This window comes from Garra rufa, chromosome 7 (assembly GCF_049309525.1).
Source record: "Garra rufa chromosome 7, GarRuf1.0, whole genome shotgun sequence".
Taxonomy (NCBI): domain Eukaryota; kingdom Metazoa; phylum Chordata; class Actinopteri; order Cypriniformes; family Cyprinidae; genus Garra; species Garra rufa.
The window spans coordinates 8136085-8152670 of NC_133367.1; the positions used below are offsets into that span (position 1 = coordinate 8136085).

General features: G+C 33.8%; 1 protein-coding gene across 1 annotated transcript in view; it reads left to right on the plus strand.

Annotated features, from left to right (window-relative positions):
- Positions 1-6972: 6972 nt before the first annotated feature.
- Positions 6973-16586, plus strand: part of LOC141337902 (uncharacterized) — a 52450-nt gene continuing 42836 nt past the window's right edge. Inside the window, exons 1-5 of the mRNA XM_073843478.1 lie at positions 6973-6978; positions 10669-10766; positions 15470-15601; positions 16051-16135; positions 16316-16508. Coding sequence (XP_073699579.1) covers positions 6973-6978; positions 10669-10766; positions 15470-15601; positions 16051-16135; positions 16316-16508 — 514 coding nt within the window. The remainder of the gene's footprint in view (positions 6979-10668; positions 10767-15469; positions 15602-16050; positions 16136-16315; positions 16509-16586) is intronic.

Genomic DNA, 16586 nt, shown 5'->3' on the forward strand with positions numbered 1-16586 from the left:
TGAGTGAGGACAAATCCAGACTTGGATTGTAACTAGTGTCCTCAAATACTCCTGTCTTGGTTTTTTTTTTTCATATCATTTCAGATTTCAGATTTCATGATCTTTCTGGTTTATTAGTGACTGTATAGCATTTGCTGATGATCATCATAGATCTGATTCATTGCCTTTTTTTCTTTCTGTCTTCAGTCTGTGTGGATGCAGTATTACAGAGAAACAGTGTCTCATCCTGACTTCAGCTCTGAAATCAAACCCATCACACCTGAGAGAACTGGACCTGAGCTTTAATCAAATAAAAAAAACAGGAGTGAATGACTTATGTGACGTACTGAAGGATTCACACTGTAAACTGGAGAGATTGAGGTCAGTAACATTCACATACAAGAATCAAAATGATGAAAATCACTTCAACAGTTTACACAAATATAATGTGAACCCATGAACCCACTCATCATGAGATATTGAGTATAAAGTGTTTTGGTTTAAAGTTCTTCACCTTAATGGTTTGTTTGTAAGATGATTTTTTCTTCCTCTGTTTGTCTCTTTCTAGTCTTAATAACTGTGGCATTACAGATGTTTCTTCTTTAACTCGGTCTTTGACAAACACAAAAGCACTGCAGTTTCTAAAAGAGCTTGATCTGAGTTCTAATAAGATTGGAGACTCAAAGCAGCGGCTCATTGATGTGCTACGAGACTCAAACTGTAAACTGAGGTGAGTAAACTTCACTTTGTGATAGTAAAGAGATCTTTAATTACCTCGGATATGTGGACAAATATTAACTTTCAAATATTTGTGAAAGGAGATGATCAAATGATCCTCAAGCTTTATTTCAAAGGGTTTGTGTCTGAATGAAATGTAAAGTTGATCAAAATGTTGAACACAAAGGAGGAAAGAGAACAAAAGCAGACTGTCAGAGCTTTATCCAACAACAGCTGCTTTATTAATGCCATCAGTAATAGTGAATCATTCCAGTTTGAAATAGATTTGGTCAGATTGGAGGAAAACGCTGGTAAAATCAGTGCAGATTCCAGCTTCAGCTCACAGCCGTCCAGCATCACATGATCAATGTCTCTGTCTCTTGTGTGTTTTTACTTTGACAAGCAACACGTCACATTACTTTACACTTACTTTACTTTCACTTATTTACTGAGACCAATACAAATGTTGAAACTAGAGGAAAAACAGCTTTAACTAATGGAACATTTCACTGAAAGGGTTTAGTTTTGAGGCAAAATCACATTAGTATTTGTTCTTGTGGTTTATTATATTTGGCGTTCACTCATTAGTGTGTGTTTCTCTTTATAGTGTCTCAACAGGAGTCACACAAACAGACAAACATATGAATGGAAATCATGTTCAAATGTATTTAAAACACAAATATTGTTTTAGGAATATCTTTGCAAGATCATGATCACTGTTTTTTTTCTATCTCTTTTCTGTTTCTTTCTACAGAGTATAAGATTCATTGTCAATAGTCCCTCATAGACTTAATTCGGCAAAAGATGGTAACTGCTGTCTATCCTAGTTGTTGGATCCTGATGAAAGGAGCAGTGAACATCAGGTGAGGATCCACAGAAGAGCTTCACTACTGTGTCTATGAGGAGAAAGAAATGTGTGATAAATGTGTGAATGTGATCCATACAGGTGAAGAGACTCAGACTTTACAATCAAATAATGCAGCATGTGTGTTAGAAACATGTGATACTGAATGATTCATGTTGATTTAGTATTCAAGCAAATGATGCTTTTGTTTTATTGAAAGCTGAAACAGGAGGAAGACGCTCAGATGAGTCTGTCTGGCTCTTCAGTTTAATAATATTTGTATTAAACTCATCCATAATGATTCAAATGTTTAAATGTGATTGTCAAGTGCAGCACTTAAATGTGTCAAAGATATAAAACAATGTGAAATTAAAACATTTACATGATCTCTCTTACATGTAATACACATTTGTTTTTAGATACATTTGATTTAATTAATGAAAAGTGCAGGAACCAATCCGTTAGATCTCTCTTTGTTAATATTTCTTCTCATTTGTTGTTGAACATTTTTGGAAAGTTCTTAGTCATTACTGTATAATGTAATAATGTCATCATTTCTAAGTGTTACATTAAATTGCAGTCTAATCTTAAATGTCATCAGTTTTATTTCATTCAAATGAATATGACTTTTCCAAAAAGAACATATATAGTATTATATCGATTTGTTTTTGTTGTTGAGAAAATATAATATTCATTAGACTAAATGGAGTGAAATGTCTGGAGAATAATCTAATTCTTTTGCCAAATCTTGTAATATTTCCACTGTATGATCATGCATGTGTTGAGTTAGAAATGTTGGATATTAAAGTCTCTTAAGGAAGCCAGATTATTGGAAATGAAATACCTCTCAATTACAAAATACTAAATATTGTTTGAGTATAAGAACAATTATTCTAATTAAACATACTAATAATCTTCATACTTTAAACTGAGAGTTGTTTAAATACAAGTTGTAAATTCTCTATAAATGTCAGTAAAGATCTTTCCAAATCAAAAGGGATTACAATATGCAACAATATTAAAAGAAATGAACCATATCACACGTCTGATCTCTACAAATTTATTTAAAATTTTAAGTCCTTAGAAATGCATATAACTAATTAAAAATTTTGTAAATTTACAAAATATCTTCATGGAACATGATCTTTACTTCATATCCTAATGATTTTTGGCATAAAAGATAAATGTATAATTTTGACCCAAACAATGTATTGTTGGCTATTGCTACAAATATATCTGAGCTACTTAAGACTGGTTTTGTGCTCCAGGGTCACATTTATTGATGATATATTGATTTTATCCTAATGCTTCAGTGAAGTATAAACTTGATTATCACTTTCTTTTGTTCCTCAACTCTAGTCAGATATTAATAAATATGTAATTCCTAATAAAGTTGAAATTCACTTTAAAATAATTCATTGATATTATTCAAGTAATGACTTTATTAGTAAGTTTAAAGAAGGCTATCTATCATCATGTGGTTTTTGTAAGAAGGAGTCAAAATTATTTTGGACCCAAGTTTCAGTGTTTATTTTTGATCTGTTTCACAAGTTAGTTCTGAAAACTGATACAATGGTCTTGTGTTACTGGTTTATTGGAGATGGATTATATAATCAAAACTCTTATTTGGTAAATACTATATACACAAAGCAAAATATATGTCTACTGTATTAAACTGAAGACTGTTTTCCACTGATTTAAAGATCTTTAATGTTTCTAATCTCAATACAGAACAATCATAAAGTAGGTCCTTCATTTCACTCCGTGGTAAGCTTTCTATTATCTACACTACCTAATGACATGATACTACTTCACTACAGACATAAAGATTGCATTTATGAATATTACATGCATTTGTCATAAAGTGTTTTGGGTCGCAGACAAGTGTTTGAAGCTACAGAATATTTAAAAAAATTGCATTTTTTTTAAGCAGACTTCCTGCGATTGCTGACAGGTATCTGAGGGTTTTGTCTATTAATTAAAAATCGCTTTAATTTGAAACGCACAGATCTCTAAAATGTTCTCTTGAATGTTATATTTTTTTTTCGTCCACAAGCAAAACTGTCTTAAATTTCTCTTGTTTTCATCTTTTTCTTGTTGAATTTAACTCTCATCCCTCAGGCTTGTAAACAACATTTTTTTGGATGCATTATGACTACACTGTAAAAAATGAAAAGTTGACTTAAGATTTCAAGGCAACTTGCTGCACAGCTTTTTGAGTTTCCTCAACTTTGAAGTTGAGTTGTTCTGTCAACTCAAGTCACTGAGTAAAGTCACATGACTCTTTTTTTTGTTCAGCTAACACATTTTTCTTAGTTAAAAAGACTTATAATGTTTTTTTTTAATGTCTCTTAATAAATTATGGTCTAAACTTTTTTTCTGTGAGTTTTATGGACAAAGAGGTTTTGTCCTAGTTAGCACCTACACAATGTTATAAAATACAACTATAACTGCAGGCTTCAAATTTAGTTTATTATCATGAATGTAGAAAGAAATACAAACAAGATAAAATAACATCATTACTTCCTAACAGAAAAAAAATTGACACTAAATAAAATAAAATAAAATCCTGGAAAAATAAAAAATAAAAACTGAAGATGCAATCAGTATTAACATTTTTAAACAAACAATAAAAAAATTGAACAAATACAAATGAAATACAAATAAAACAAAATACAAATAAAATGGCACAATTAATAAAGATTCTGAAAAGATAAAAAAAAAACACACAATTAACCAAAATAAATAAATACAAATGACATTGTAAAACATTATATTAACATTTCAACAATTCAGTTTAATAATCCTTTAACATTTTGACATTAAGATGCTAATATTTGTTTAATTTAAAATATGCTCACACCACGATTTCATTGTTCACCGCAAGAGTTTACTTTTCAGGGACTTCACCTTTGTAGAGCAATAAGTGCCTACTTTCATAACGCCAAAAAATTAAAAACAGTGAGGCGAAACCATCTAAAGACATTTTCAAACATACAACAATCCCTTTGAATGTTTCTGATTTGAACATTAAGATGCTAATATATGTTTAACTTAAAAGATGCACAAGCAAAATCTCAACGTTCACAGCACCAGTTTAGTTTTTTTAAGGGACTGTACCTTTGTAGAGCAGTGAGTGCCCGCTTCAATGAACACCTTCTTAATTACTTCAAAAGTATATTTGAGTTCTTTAGGGTCTTTAAAATCCAAGGTGAAGATAAAGCCAAACAGGTTAGAAACAGCAGATTGTAGGTCTGAAACACTTCCTCCAAAACAACAGCAAAGTTGGTAAAGGTAGGCAGTGTGCTAGTGTCCATATCATCGTCGGTTATAACAAGACTTCCCATTTTCATCCTTTGGTCTGTCTGTCTGCTGGAGATGTGTCCTAATGAAACAACAAATACATCATTATCAGCTCATCTAAGTTTAAGTGTCTTTTTTCTAAAAAAAAAAAAAACAATATGAAAAGTGTGAGTGGTTTATGAGGTTTTTTTTATATATATATTTATTGTAAACATTTTGCTTATCCTACATGTGGAATAACATATTTTGTATGGTAATAAGTTTTAAATCCTATTGCAGGGGTGATAGCGTTCCGGCACCACGCCGGATTTCCGGCGTACTGTGGCTGCGGAAAAAAAAAAAAATCAGGTTCGCGGATATTGCTCTGTCATTTCTCTAAATCTGAGATGTGCAGGTCAGAGAGCAGCTTTAACGCTCAACGACTCAAACAAGTCACATTCTAGCCGATGAGCCAATCAGAAGTAGGGAAGGGGCGGGCCTTGTGTCTTTGTCAAATAGATCGATACAGGTTAAGGCAATGCTCCATGCACGAAGGTGTTTTTAGCTCCCATACTGTACAATTGTCTCCTACTGGCAACTCAGACCGTAAGTCATGGCTATGTTTATGAAGCCAGGGGAAGACATTAAGGGGAAGGCATATTTACAGGGCTCGCAAAATCGCTAGCCCGACGTCCCGGAGCTATTGGGTTTTCCAGTCGGGCTACCAACATTATTTGACCGGCTGCCCGACGGCTATCCTGAAGTAGAGGGCTCACGGGGTCCTTAAAACTCCTCAATTTAGTTGTATCAAATTTAAGGCCATAAAAAGTGGTAAATATTTTAAATAGTAAAAGAAGAGGATTAATTATTTTAAGAGGTCTTACAGTTGGGGACGGAAAGACGAGAATCGCCATAGAGCTGGATTAAACTTTAAGAGGCAATGATTTCATTGAATAAATATGCTCACTGCACGTTTCAAAGTCAAAACGCGGCACTGTTGCCTTTATATGAATGTATCTGAAGGGAACCGACAGTCCTCAGAAACGTGTCGTTGGCATTTTCATTTCATGACTGATAAAACAATGCTGCTTTGCTTTCAGCCATTCTTAGGGAAACCGTAATATTTCAGCGCTCCAAAAGCGCCCCCTCGTGACATAGAATTAATTTGCACGTCCAAATTTTTAGCTGTTTTTGGTCAGATTATTGCAAATCTCGACCAATGTTTTTTATGCAAACACAGAGTTGTAAATGTGAAAGAAGTTAATGTGCTTTCTAAAAATCTAAACAATTAGGACATTGTTTTAAATAAGTGTTATGCATTATATACTTGATTTATTCATTTTAATGGGATAAAGGCTGAAATGCCAATCTATAAGCTTTTTTTGTGAAAAACCTTTATCTGACTGAACTGAACCAACAAGTTATGTGTAAAAGTGCGTCGCATACATAGTACCTCCACCCCACTCACCTCGGGGGCAAGGGAAAAAAAAGTTCAGGCTCAGGATTTTTTTCCACTATCAGGCCTGCTATTGACCTACATTAAATGAACAAAACATATCTGCAGAAGAATTAATGAAACACACTCACAGACATGTTTTAGACAGTGCAGGAGGATCTTCACGGAGAAACAAAGGGGGACATTCCAGAACTGCTTGCTTTCTGTGATTCACAATATTTGAGTCTGAAAAATGGGCACCAAATAAGAATAATTGATTAAGAGATGTCATGTAGTGTTATTTATTTTATCTTACCTCCACCCCAAAATGAAAATTGTGTCATTAGACACTTACACTGTTGATCTAAACCTGTAAACCTTTTGTACATCCTCAAAAGATATTTTTGATGAAATCTGACAGCTCTCTGTCCCTTCCATAGACAGCAAAGTAATAAACACGATCAACGCCCAGAACTGCTTTTGTGGTCAGGTGATATACTCCAAAATATGAGCCGGAGGAGACCAATTGTTGAATTAATTTGTTATTTTAGTTTTCTTTGCATACAAAAAGTACTCTGACAGCTTTGTAAAATTCCAGTTGAACTCCTGATGTCACATGGATTATTTGACCAATCTCCTTGTTACGTTTCTGGACACTGATAAGGAAGCACAGAGAGCTTTAATAAGATTTAAGCTTTGACAGATTTGGAAGGACATGGGGGTAAGTGATTAATTACAACATTTTTATTGTGGGGTGGAGAAACCATTTAACTTCTGATTGTTGTGTGCCAAAGCACAGGATCTTATGAGTTTACATCTATAAATTATATGTCAATTATATGTATATGTAACAAAACATCTACCAATGAGTCAATGAATCCACTAATTTAGAAGGCATTTAATAAATACTTTCAATCTTTGCAGCATTGTGTTACTCTAAATTCAGCATTTAGTTTAATCAGCCCATGTTCACTTGAGAAATACACAATCGGTTTCCTCCTGCAAACAGTGAGACAATGCTATTTTCTGCAATTAAAGGGCTCTGATAAATCATACAGTCTAGAGGTTACACATGATTGTCATTAACATGTTAGCTGTTGATTAAGCTTGTTAAGATCTTCCATCTCCTTTCCCCTGTCTTGCTCTGGACCTCTTCAGATGTTGTGCTGTATGTTGGTCTAACAATAATCTGAAGGTGGGAGATCCACGTTGGTAATGCGTTTGGACTCAAAAACGCTAAAAATAACCTCAATTATAAAAACTTTACCACAGCTAAATACTTCCCATTACATTTACCTCATTAGGAAAAGACAGGGCAGGCCATTGTTCCAGCACCGCAAACAACATTGTCCACTTTATCATGCTTTTTCTGTAATGTAATAAACAACATGATTAGTTTTTATGTTAAGACTATATCACAAAATCGCACATTATTTCTGATAAATGTGGTAAATAAAGCCAGGAAAGCCAACAATGGTTAATTGATCACACTAATGTTTTACAAGCATTTTAACAATATAATAAATATAATCAAATAAATAAAGCTACTTACTTTAAACAATGAAGTCTGTCATTATCATGTGCTTGAACATTATTTCCGATAACTGTGGTAAATAAAATCAAGATTGTACTCCAGGAAGTTAGATTTGCAAAAAAGAAATCTGTGATTATGACATATTTTCTTCTTGGTGAGAACGTTCATGCAAACTTGCTTTAAAATAATAAGCTTGGCCAGAGACACTACATTACTTAATTATGACTTTCAAAACCAGGTCAAAACACACAAGTGTACATTTTACTGGCATTAAAAACTCTAACAGTAGATATATTTGCATGTCGAGAACAATGTTTAATACTGACACTGATGTTTTACAAACACTTTAACAACATAGTAAATATAATAAAACGAATAAAGATACTTCAAACGATGAAGTTTGAAAGGTTGATGAAGTTTGTCGTGATCTCGTTCTGCACCTTTGACAGTATCTCTCTCTTAAATCTCTCTTGTTTTCCTCTTTTTCTTGTTGAATTTAACTGTCATTCCTCAGGCTTATAAACAACAACAAATGATTTTTTGATGCATTATGACTATATGAATATCAAAGATATTTAACTTTTCTTTTTTCTCCGGGTGTGTGTTCAGGGTTTGTGTGTGAGTTGTGTTCACTCCTCACTGCTGTATGTGTGCACTTGGACAATAGCAGACACTCATGACTTCTTCATTACGAGTGTTTGTTCCTATAGGTCTGTGAGCTGGGACTCGAACACCTGACGCACAACAGTGCCAATGTAATTGAACATTTTAAGACTAACAACACTGTTCTGTTCTCGTTTTTAACATAATTCACAGTTTACTAATGGTTTTGTATACTTATTAACTATGTGCTGTTATTGTCATTTAGACTGTCATGATCTGGGCTGTGGGGCTTCCCTCAGCCACCTGAGGTCGCTGTTTTCCCTTCCCTGCACTGCACTTCCCTAATTGTACACTCCTGTCTAGTCATTAGCACTGATTACACTCACATCTGTCCACAATTATCTGGTCTATAAGAACACTCATTTCCCACTACTCATCCTGGCTGCATTGTCTCCTGTACTGTCTTCTGTGTGGTTTGTTTCTGTGTTACTTCCTGGCTCCTAGACCGTGTTTCCTGTTTTGTTTATCTTTTGTTTTTATTCTAGTCGTGTTGTGCCATGTTGGCCTTTTTGGTTTTGCTTTGTTTGTTTATTTGTTTAATTAATAAATATCCTTTCCCTGCACCTGGACCCAGACCCTTCCTTTTATTCACGTGACATTAGACTATATTAAGAATTTCAGCTTTGTTGAGCGCACCCTAAACATAGTCCAACCTCAGAGAAATCTGGTTTGTTTCCATTTCTCATTAAGGAGAGTTGACTGAAGATTTCAAAATTCCAAAACTAAAAGCCTGACCCCATAGAGTCCCCCACATAACAAATCCCAGTTTAACCCCTGCAGACACATTTTGACTGATGGATGCATCAGTTTTAGTTCTTGTAAACTGTGCTTTGCTTATCCGCTTTCCTTTTGTTATTCAGATTCTGATGCAGGATTTTTAGGACAGTGGTAAAGACAGGAATGGAGAGATGAGTTCAAAATATCAGAGAATAAATTACATTGAGTGTAAATAAGACAGCTGTGGTATTTGTCATTTAAACTTAAATTACATAAAAAACAGTGTTATAAATGTTGAAGAGTACAGAAAGACATGAATTATAAAGACTCTAAATTCATTAGTCAGTCTAATATTTCCTTAAATGTAGGATTTAAAATACATAAATTATAACTACATTTTTGATTGTAAATGATAAAAATGTTAATTTCTGCTCTAAATAAAAGGCAAAGTGCTGTTTTGTCTTTTTCAAACCCACATTAGTTCATGAGTTACAGTCTCAGTTTTTTCTCTTTTAATAGACATTAGATTTAAAACTATTCAAACCTTAAATGACAGATTGTGAAAAGCACATTTATCTACATCACAGCAACCTGTGAAACTGAACAGAGATTGTGAATTCAGAAAATAAGATAAAAAATAACTGGGCATTTTCTATCTGCATGTAGAAACTTAAAGTTCATTATAAATAATTGCTAAATAAATTATTTCTGCATTGAAAAGCATGTATGGAGAGGAGAAAACAGGTGTGTTTGTGCATTACATTCCTGTCCAGCTGGTGTCAGTAATGCACTAGATCTGTTGTAACAAACTGGACTTTGATTTTGACAGGATTTTGGACTTTGGTGGAGTCGTATCATGTAACAAACATCAATCGTGTTGATCGCACAGGTGTTTAACAGCGATCCCAACTTGAAAGTGTTTTAAAAACTTCTGGATTCGGTTCCTACAGCACAAGATCATCTGAACTATTGCAAGTAAGTTTGAATACTTTCACGATTACAGTTATTTAGGAGAATGATGAACGGATTTCATAGCTTTATTTAAGTGTGATTTGTTAATTTATAACTTGCCTGTTGCCAAAGTAGCGACCGAGAGACAGAAAGATATTACTAAAAACAAATCGTTTACAGACGACACATGTTAAAACGTCTTTACAAGTCTATAATAATAATGTAGTATTAAGAATAATTCTTAAATGGTTATTTTATTTCCCCCCAGATGCGAGACCGAAAGTATTCTGTGGTCAAATCAAAGCTGTTCTTCCGGATAGAGAGGTCGATAAACCCGAGCAACAAATTAATGCTATTTTAGACCTTTTTAATATTCGGATAATTGCTACATAGTAATGTGAATGTAAATAACGGCATGTGTTGTGAGTGATCTGAATGATCTGAAGACATTATGACACCAGTTCATTTATTTCTCTGAACTATCCTGATATTGATGTCAGACACATTGTCATGTTCAGGTCATGATGAGCATCTGATCGTCTTCAGAGACACAAAGATCCCAGTGTTGAGCAGTTTATCTGCAGTATGTCAGAGGAGCGAGGAAAGGACTCTCCGTCTGAGATGAGTCTCTCACACAAACAGAGGTAAGACTGAGTCTGTTTTCACAGAAAGAAAGAACACTTTTCAACAAGAACTGTTTTCTCTCACCATTGTCATGTCAAATGCTTTAAACAACAGAACTTCCTATATATGTTTTTAGATTGTCACCGGTTAAAAACATCTTGAAACTTAAGTGTCTAATATACAGGAATATTTAGTCTAGTTAAATATGTTTGATTCATCATATATGATCAGTCCTGTACAACCCCATAATTAAAATGATTTACATTTAGTTTTCAGGCTGCAGATTTAGATGGTAGAAAATGTAAGTAATATGGTAAACAAGTCCAAATAATCATCAAACTGAAGTATCTTTAGCTGTAAAGTGTTCTCTCTCTGTCTGGATGTTGTGGGTGATTGAGTGGAGTTTGCAGTCAGTTTTCCTCAGTTTCTCTTAAATCTTTCACACTGTTTTTACTTGAAAGCTGTTGGTGTTAATCTCCTTTAAGTTCTACTTTGAGTTTATAAACACAAGTTGTCAGTGTCAGGCCTGTAGGGTTGTGGAGCCCTAGGTAGGATAATGAAAATAGGCCACTAGTGTAAAAACTGTCATACAGTAGCAAATTGATGATTGAAGAGAAAGCACATAAAATAATAATTTCAATATTTAAATGTAAATGTGTAACACATCCATTATTCATCCATTAATGTACATTTAAACAGAAGTGCAGATGAGCTTGAAAAATTAAACTAAATAGATAAATATGTAACACAAATACGTTTTGTCAGGGAGGATGGGGGATAGATAATTATTCAGGTCCGGTCCTAGACACGTTCAGATTTGGCAAACACTCCATTGTGTATTTTTGTGTTTGCGCTCTGTTGAGTAGCCAATCACAGTCATATCTGTTGATTTATTTATTATATGTGTTTAAGTTAGAATCCACACTCAAAACGCTGGTGTTTTTCTTCAGTGTTGAGTTCTGCTCATGAATCATCTCATTATAACAAAGTATAGATGCAATGTTAATAAGAAATTCATTGTGCTGTGTAGAGATCTTGATTGATTATAACATAACTTTGTGAGATCGCAATTGAGCTAAAATGAGTGATAGCTTTTTAGTGCTTATACTGGAGCGCTCTTTGTGTCACAGGCAGCAATGAATGACATGAAATACACTAGTCAACGTTTGAAGTGGATCAAAACCTTTCATCAAAGATTTTTACTGAAACCAAAACAATACCCGTTCTAGTCTTAGAGCAACTTTTTTTTTGATCCACTTCAAATGTATGTATATATATATATATATATATATATAGTATTAAGGTTAGATAATCCCCAAACTAATTTCAGAAGCAACCTCAGATTTGAGATTCTGGATTCTTATTTAACATAACACACTGAATGTGGCTCAGCCTAAAAAGGGCAAAACCATAAAGAGACATCAGAAAATTAATTTATTGGTTTATTAAAAAATTTTATGTTTGTATTCCCCAGGATACATTGCCTCTTTGGGGAATAAATTCTCTGAAAACACAACACTTGTTTATCAATGCTTTTTACATCATTGTTGTAATTCCTCAATGCTTTGAAACCCAGACCTAAGGTTGGTCTCTTTTTAAAGAAGACAAAAAGCAGATTATTGCTGAAGTGAACGCATTAAAAAAAGCATTAAAAAGTTATAGAACATTAAGTTTAGAATAAAGATAAGGTAGTATACTATTTTTTTAATATAAAATATTTTTTTTTATATAAATTGTTGCACTCTAAAATTGCTGTAAAATCAAATCAATATGTCTAACCCAGTTATGTTCCAAATGTGAAGCTGGTATTACAGAAATCATGGTTTTTGTTTGTGTGCGTTACCAAAAATAACCACTGGGTTACACCCAAACTCTACTGAACTTATTTGATGCAGTTTTCAGTCATAAATCAATCATTTTCTGTCACAATATCGCTTATCACATTTGCCAAATATGCAACCTTGAATGTCAGACCTTTCCAACAATATGTGTTTTGTCAAGATTACAAAAAGATTTGATTTTCTAAAACACAAGACACAAAATCACAGAGTCTGTATATTTGTTTTTATATCTTGACTTATACCCCTAAAAAGGCGACATATCCCTTGAGATCCAAACATTCAGAGACTGATTACAGGCATTAAATTATAAGCATTAAATTCATAAAATTCCAATGTAAACCTAATAATCTAATGCTGAACAACAGCTTTTTAAACAGGTTAGTCTCCTCCATGTGTAAATATGTGAACTAGATCAGCTTTTATCGGAGGGTGAACAGATTTCCCACTACAGACGGTCATGCAGTTTTAAATGTTGCCTTGATCTGAGCTAAACAAAGAATGGAGAAAAAAAGTCACCTCTTCTAAATATTCAAAATGAAATCAAGATATAAGACACTTTCACTGCTTCTCCCCACTGCTTGTCAAATGTTTGTATCCCCAGGATATGACACCCCTTTAGGGTTAATTTCCCCTCATATAACGAGTGTCTGTCTGTGATCATGGTCATGATCATTGCATTTATAAAACAGGTACTAATACTACAGCAATAAATATTATGTACAGCAGTCAGGCATTTTTTTCAGCTTCGGACAGATACTGATGAATTTCATTTCTACTACACCTTCACTTTGATCTCTCTATCATTCTTTCATTTCAAATGAATTAAAATTAGCATCGATGTGTAACAAGTCTTAATGACATTATGAGAGACAATATCTAGTGAATTCCAAAATCTGAACTATAACAAGAAATGTTTTCAGTTAAACCATATAATTATTTGCCAGATAACACTAAGTTTGTTTTTCTGTTTGTAGGTCTCCACAATTTGGCCAAAAATTTTGTTTTTCCATATTAGTATGACTGCTAATAATTCTGATTATTGGTTTAATTAAACAAAAACTTTAAACAAAATAATAATTATTGATTACTATCAATACATTTTACAGAAAACTGCAGTGTGTCGTGTTAACATGCAGGAGGCCAACAACTATACGTGTTTAAACAGGTCTAAGGATATATTGTAAAATATAAAGTATTATGAATAAAAATCTTTAACAGTATTTTTTATTTTATTTTTTTCATTTTTGTCAGGAAATCATATGCATTACTGAGATTAAAAAAAAATACAATGAGGTGGTTTTGCAACAAGGTGAAGACAGTTCTCTTCATAACAGTAGATGGTTGTCGGCTGAGGGGAAAATAAAATTAGTAAAAAAAAAAAAAGCAAACTAACACAAAGTGAGATGCAGAGAGATATCATGGAAAATGAGGAGACTGAAAAGGAAGTGAAGATGCAGTTCAAGAGAAAACATTTAATTATTATGCACTGCCATTAAAATGTAATGGTCATACAAAAAAATAGGGTTGTCTGTGGTTTCCTAAGTTGTAAGTGTAGGGGATGGCCTGAAGATTTTTCTGCCTGAAATTTTGTCCCAGTTCTACATGAACAGCGCACTTTCCACCTTCAATAACAATTTTGAAGTGCCCTTGAGCAAGGCACTGTTGCTCCCCAGTCGCTGGAGCAATAGCTGCCCACTGCTCCGGTGTGTGTTCACAGTGTGTGTGTTTGTTCACTTCTCACGTGTGTGTGCACTTGGCTGGGTTAAATGCAGAGCACCAATTTCGAGTATGGGTCACCATACTTGACAATACGTCACGACTTTCACTTTTGACTTTCGACATAGTGGTTGTTCAGCCTTGATACACTCATTAGCTAACAATATTTTAATTGCAAGTTATTTTGTATTAATGTGTCAATATGACATGAGGTCCAGTTACCAGCATGACAGTAAAACAGGAAGGAGTAATGGGTATTTTTTTTACTTGAGTACATGTCAGAGCCCATACTAATTTACTTTAACTGGAGTAAAAAAAAAGTGTAGTCGGTATTTCTACTTTTACCAGAGTATTTTTAAACAAGAGTATCTGTACTTCTACTTGAATGAAGGATGTGTGAACTTTTGCCATCTCTGTCTGGATGACACTGCCGTCTGCAGACAAGTGACTTTGGACCAGTTACAGTGCATAATGTAAATAGATGATGTTTCAGTGGCACAATGTGATTTTGCTGTTGGAGAGGTTGTTGGTTTCTTCAGCATATTATCAGCTTCTTATATGAACAGCATTGTTGTTATTTTCCTTGTCAGTATTGAAAAAGTAATCAGTCTTGTACAGAATGCCATTGTTATACAGGATGCCTTCACTCCCGTAATGCTGCTGCTTCAACCAGCAAAAATGTTTTGTCAAACATCCCCCTGTTTATTAAAGATGAACTCTTGCTTGTAGCTTTCAAGACATGGTAAAGTAGTGTCCAAAATGAAAAACATCCTGCTTGACTGTAAATTACTGTCATTTGTTTGAGAAGACAGGTTTACATGGTCTTGAAGTATGATGTAGATGAATTTGATTTTGATTAGTTGGTCAGTGCCTCTATTGCTAGGGAAGATATAAATGAGGAAGGTGGGAGAAGTGAGACTATTGAGACTGAGGTGAATGTAGGTGAATGCTCCAGTGGCACAACATTAGATGCAGACAGAGTAGAAATCAAACTCGTGTGTTACATGAGGATGCTGCTGCTGTTACAGAAGAGAGTTTGGACACTGACATTTTCTGTACTGGGATGGAAGGGGACTTATACTTTTCTCATTTATGCATTGGGGTATATATTGTACTTTCTTTTTAAAATTTGTAAAATTGATTGTATTAAATAAAGTTTAAAAAAGCTCCTTTCATCTTTGTGTCTTTAGTGTAAGATCAGGCTCTCATGTGTTCAGCTCTGTGTCTGTGAAGAGTGACTGGTCAAAGGAAGGTCTACCACCGTGGTTCAGTGAGGAAACACCATCAGCTACTGAAAGGTATTTCATGTGTTTTGTATTGTATGGCACTAGCTATTTTTCCACTGGGATATTTGTGATAGAAATTAACTAAATAAAACAATAAATCACAGATCATAATATCTGTTTTCCTTTTTATTGAAGTTGGTCTGCAGCTACTTTTCAGTAAAACAATTGCACAAGCAGCAATAAAAGGCATCCACGATGGAAACATCTACTTAATTACTATTTGCAGCATTAAACCATTTCAAATTAGACTGAAGAACTCCTGTAATACTGTTTTTTTTTTGTCCTGTTCTTTGCATTATTCTCTCCTTCATAGCACAGAAATATAGGATCCAGTATTTACCTAAATTTGTACTTCAATAGAACCTTCTCTTTAACAGCTGATGCTTGCTCTTTGTGTTTGATTAAAAAATAACAAGATATTTTGCTTTAACCACATTTAATTTTATTCACAATTTTAAAAGGCTGCAATGTGAGACATTAGAGTCAGACGTCCAGATTAACAGGAACCACAAGAATTTCACAGACAAACTCCCTGGAATCTTCCAGGTAGGAAAATATTTTCTAAATGTTTAGATTTATAGCAAACTAATTGGTTACTGGGCAGTGTTTTACAAATATTAATTTTATAAATAAAATTTGGACCAAAAATGGATGTGGAATTGGTTAAATTTTGTTCTTTTGTCTTTGTCTTTTTTTATTTATTTTTTTATTTTGCTTTGTTTAAAGGATCTTGAGAAGAAAATAATACAATTTCTAAAGAATGAGCTGGACATGTTTAAGAAAATATTACAAAAAGAGAACATGCAATACGTGAATGACTTTAATGAGAACAGATGCAGTATGAAAGAAGCAGCTCTTGATCTCACGCTCTACTTCCTGAGAGAGATGAAGCAAAATGAAGCGGCTAATACTCTAGAAGGTAAGAGACTCTGTTAGCTGCTTCCAGCCCTTTGTCAATATGTTTCCTCTTCCTCAATCACTGTTATGACTCATATGT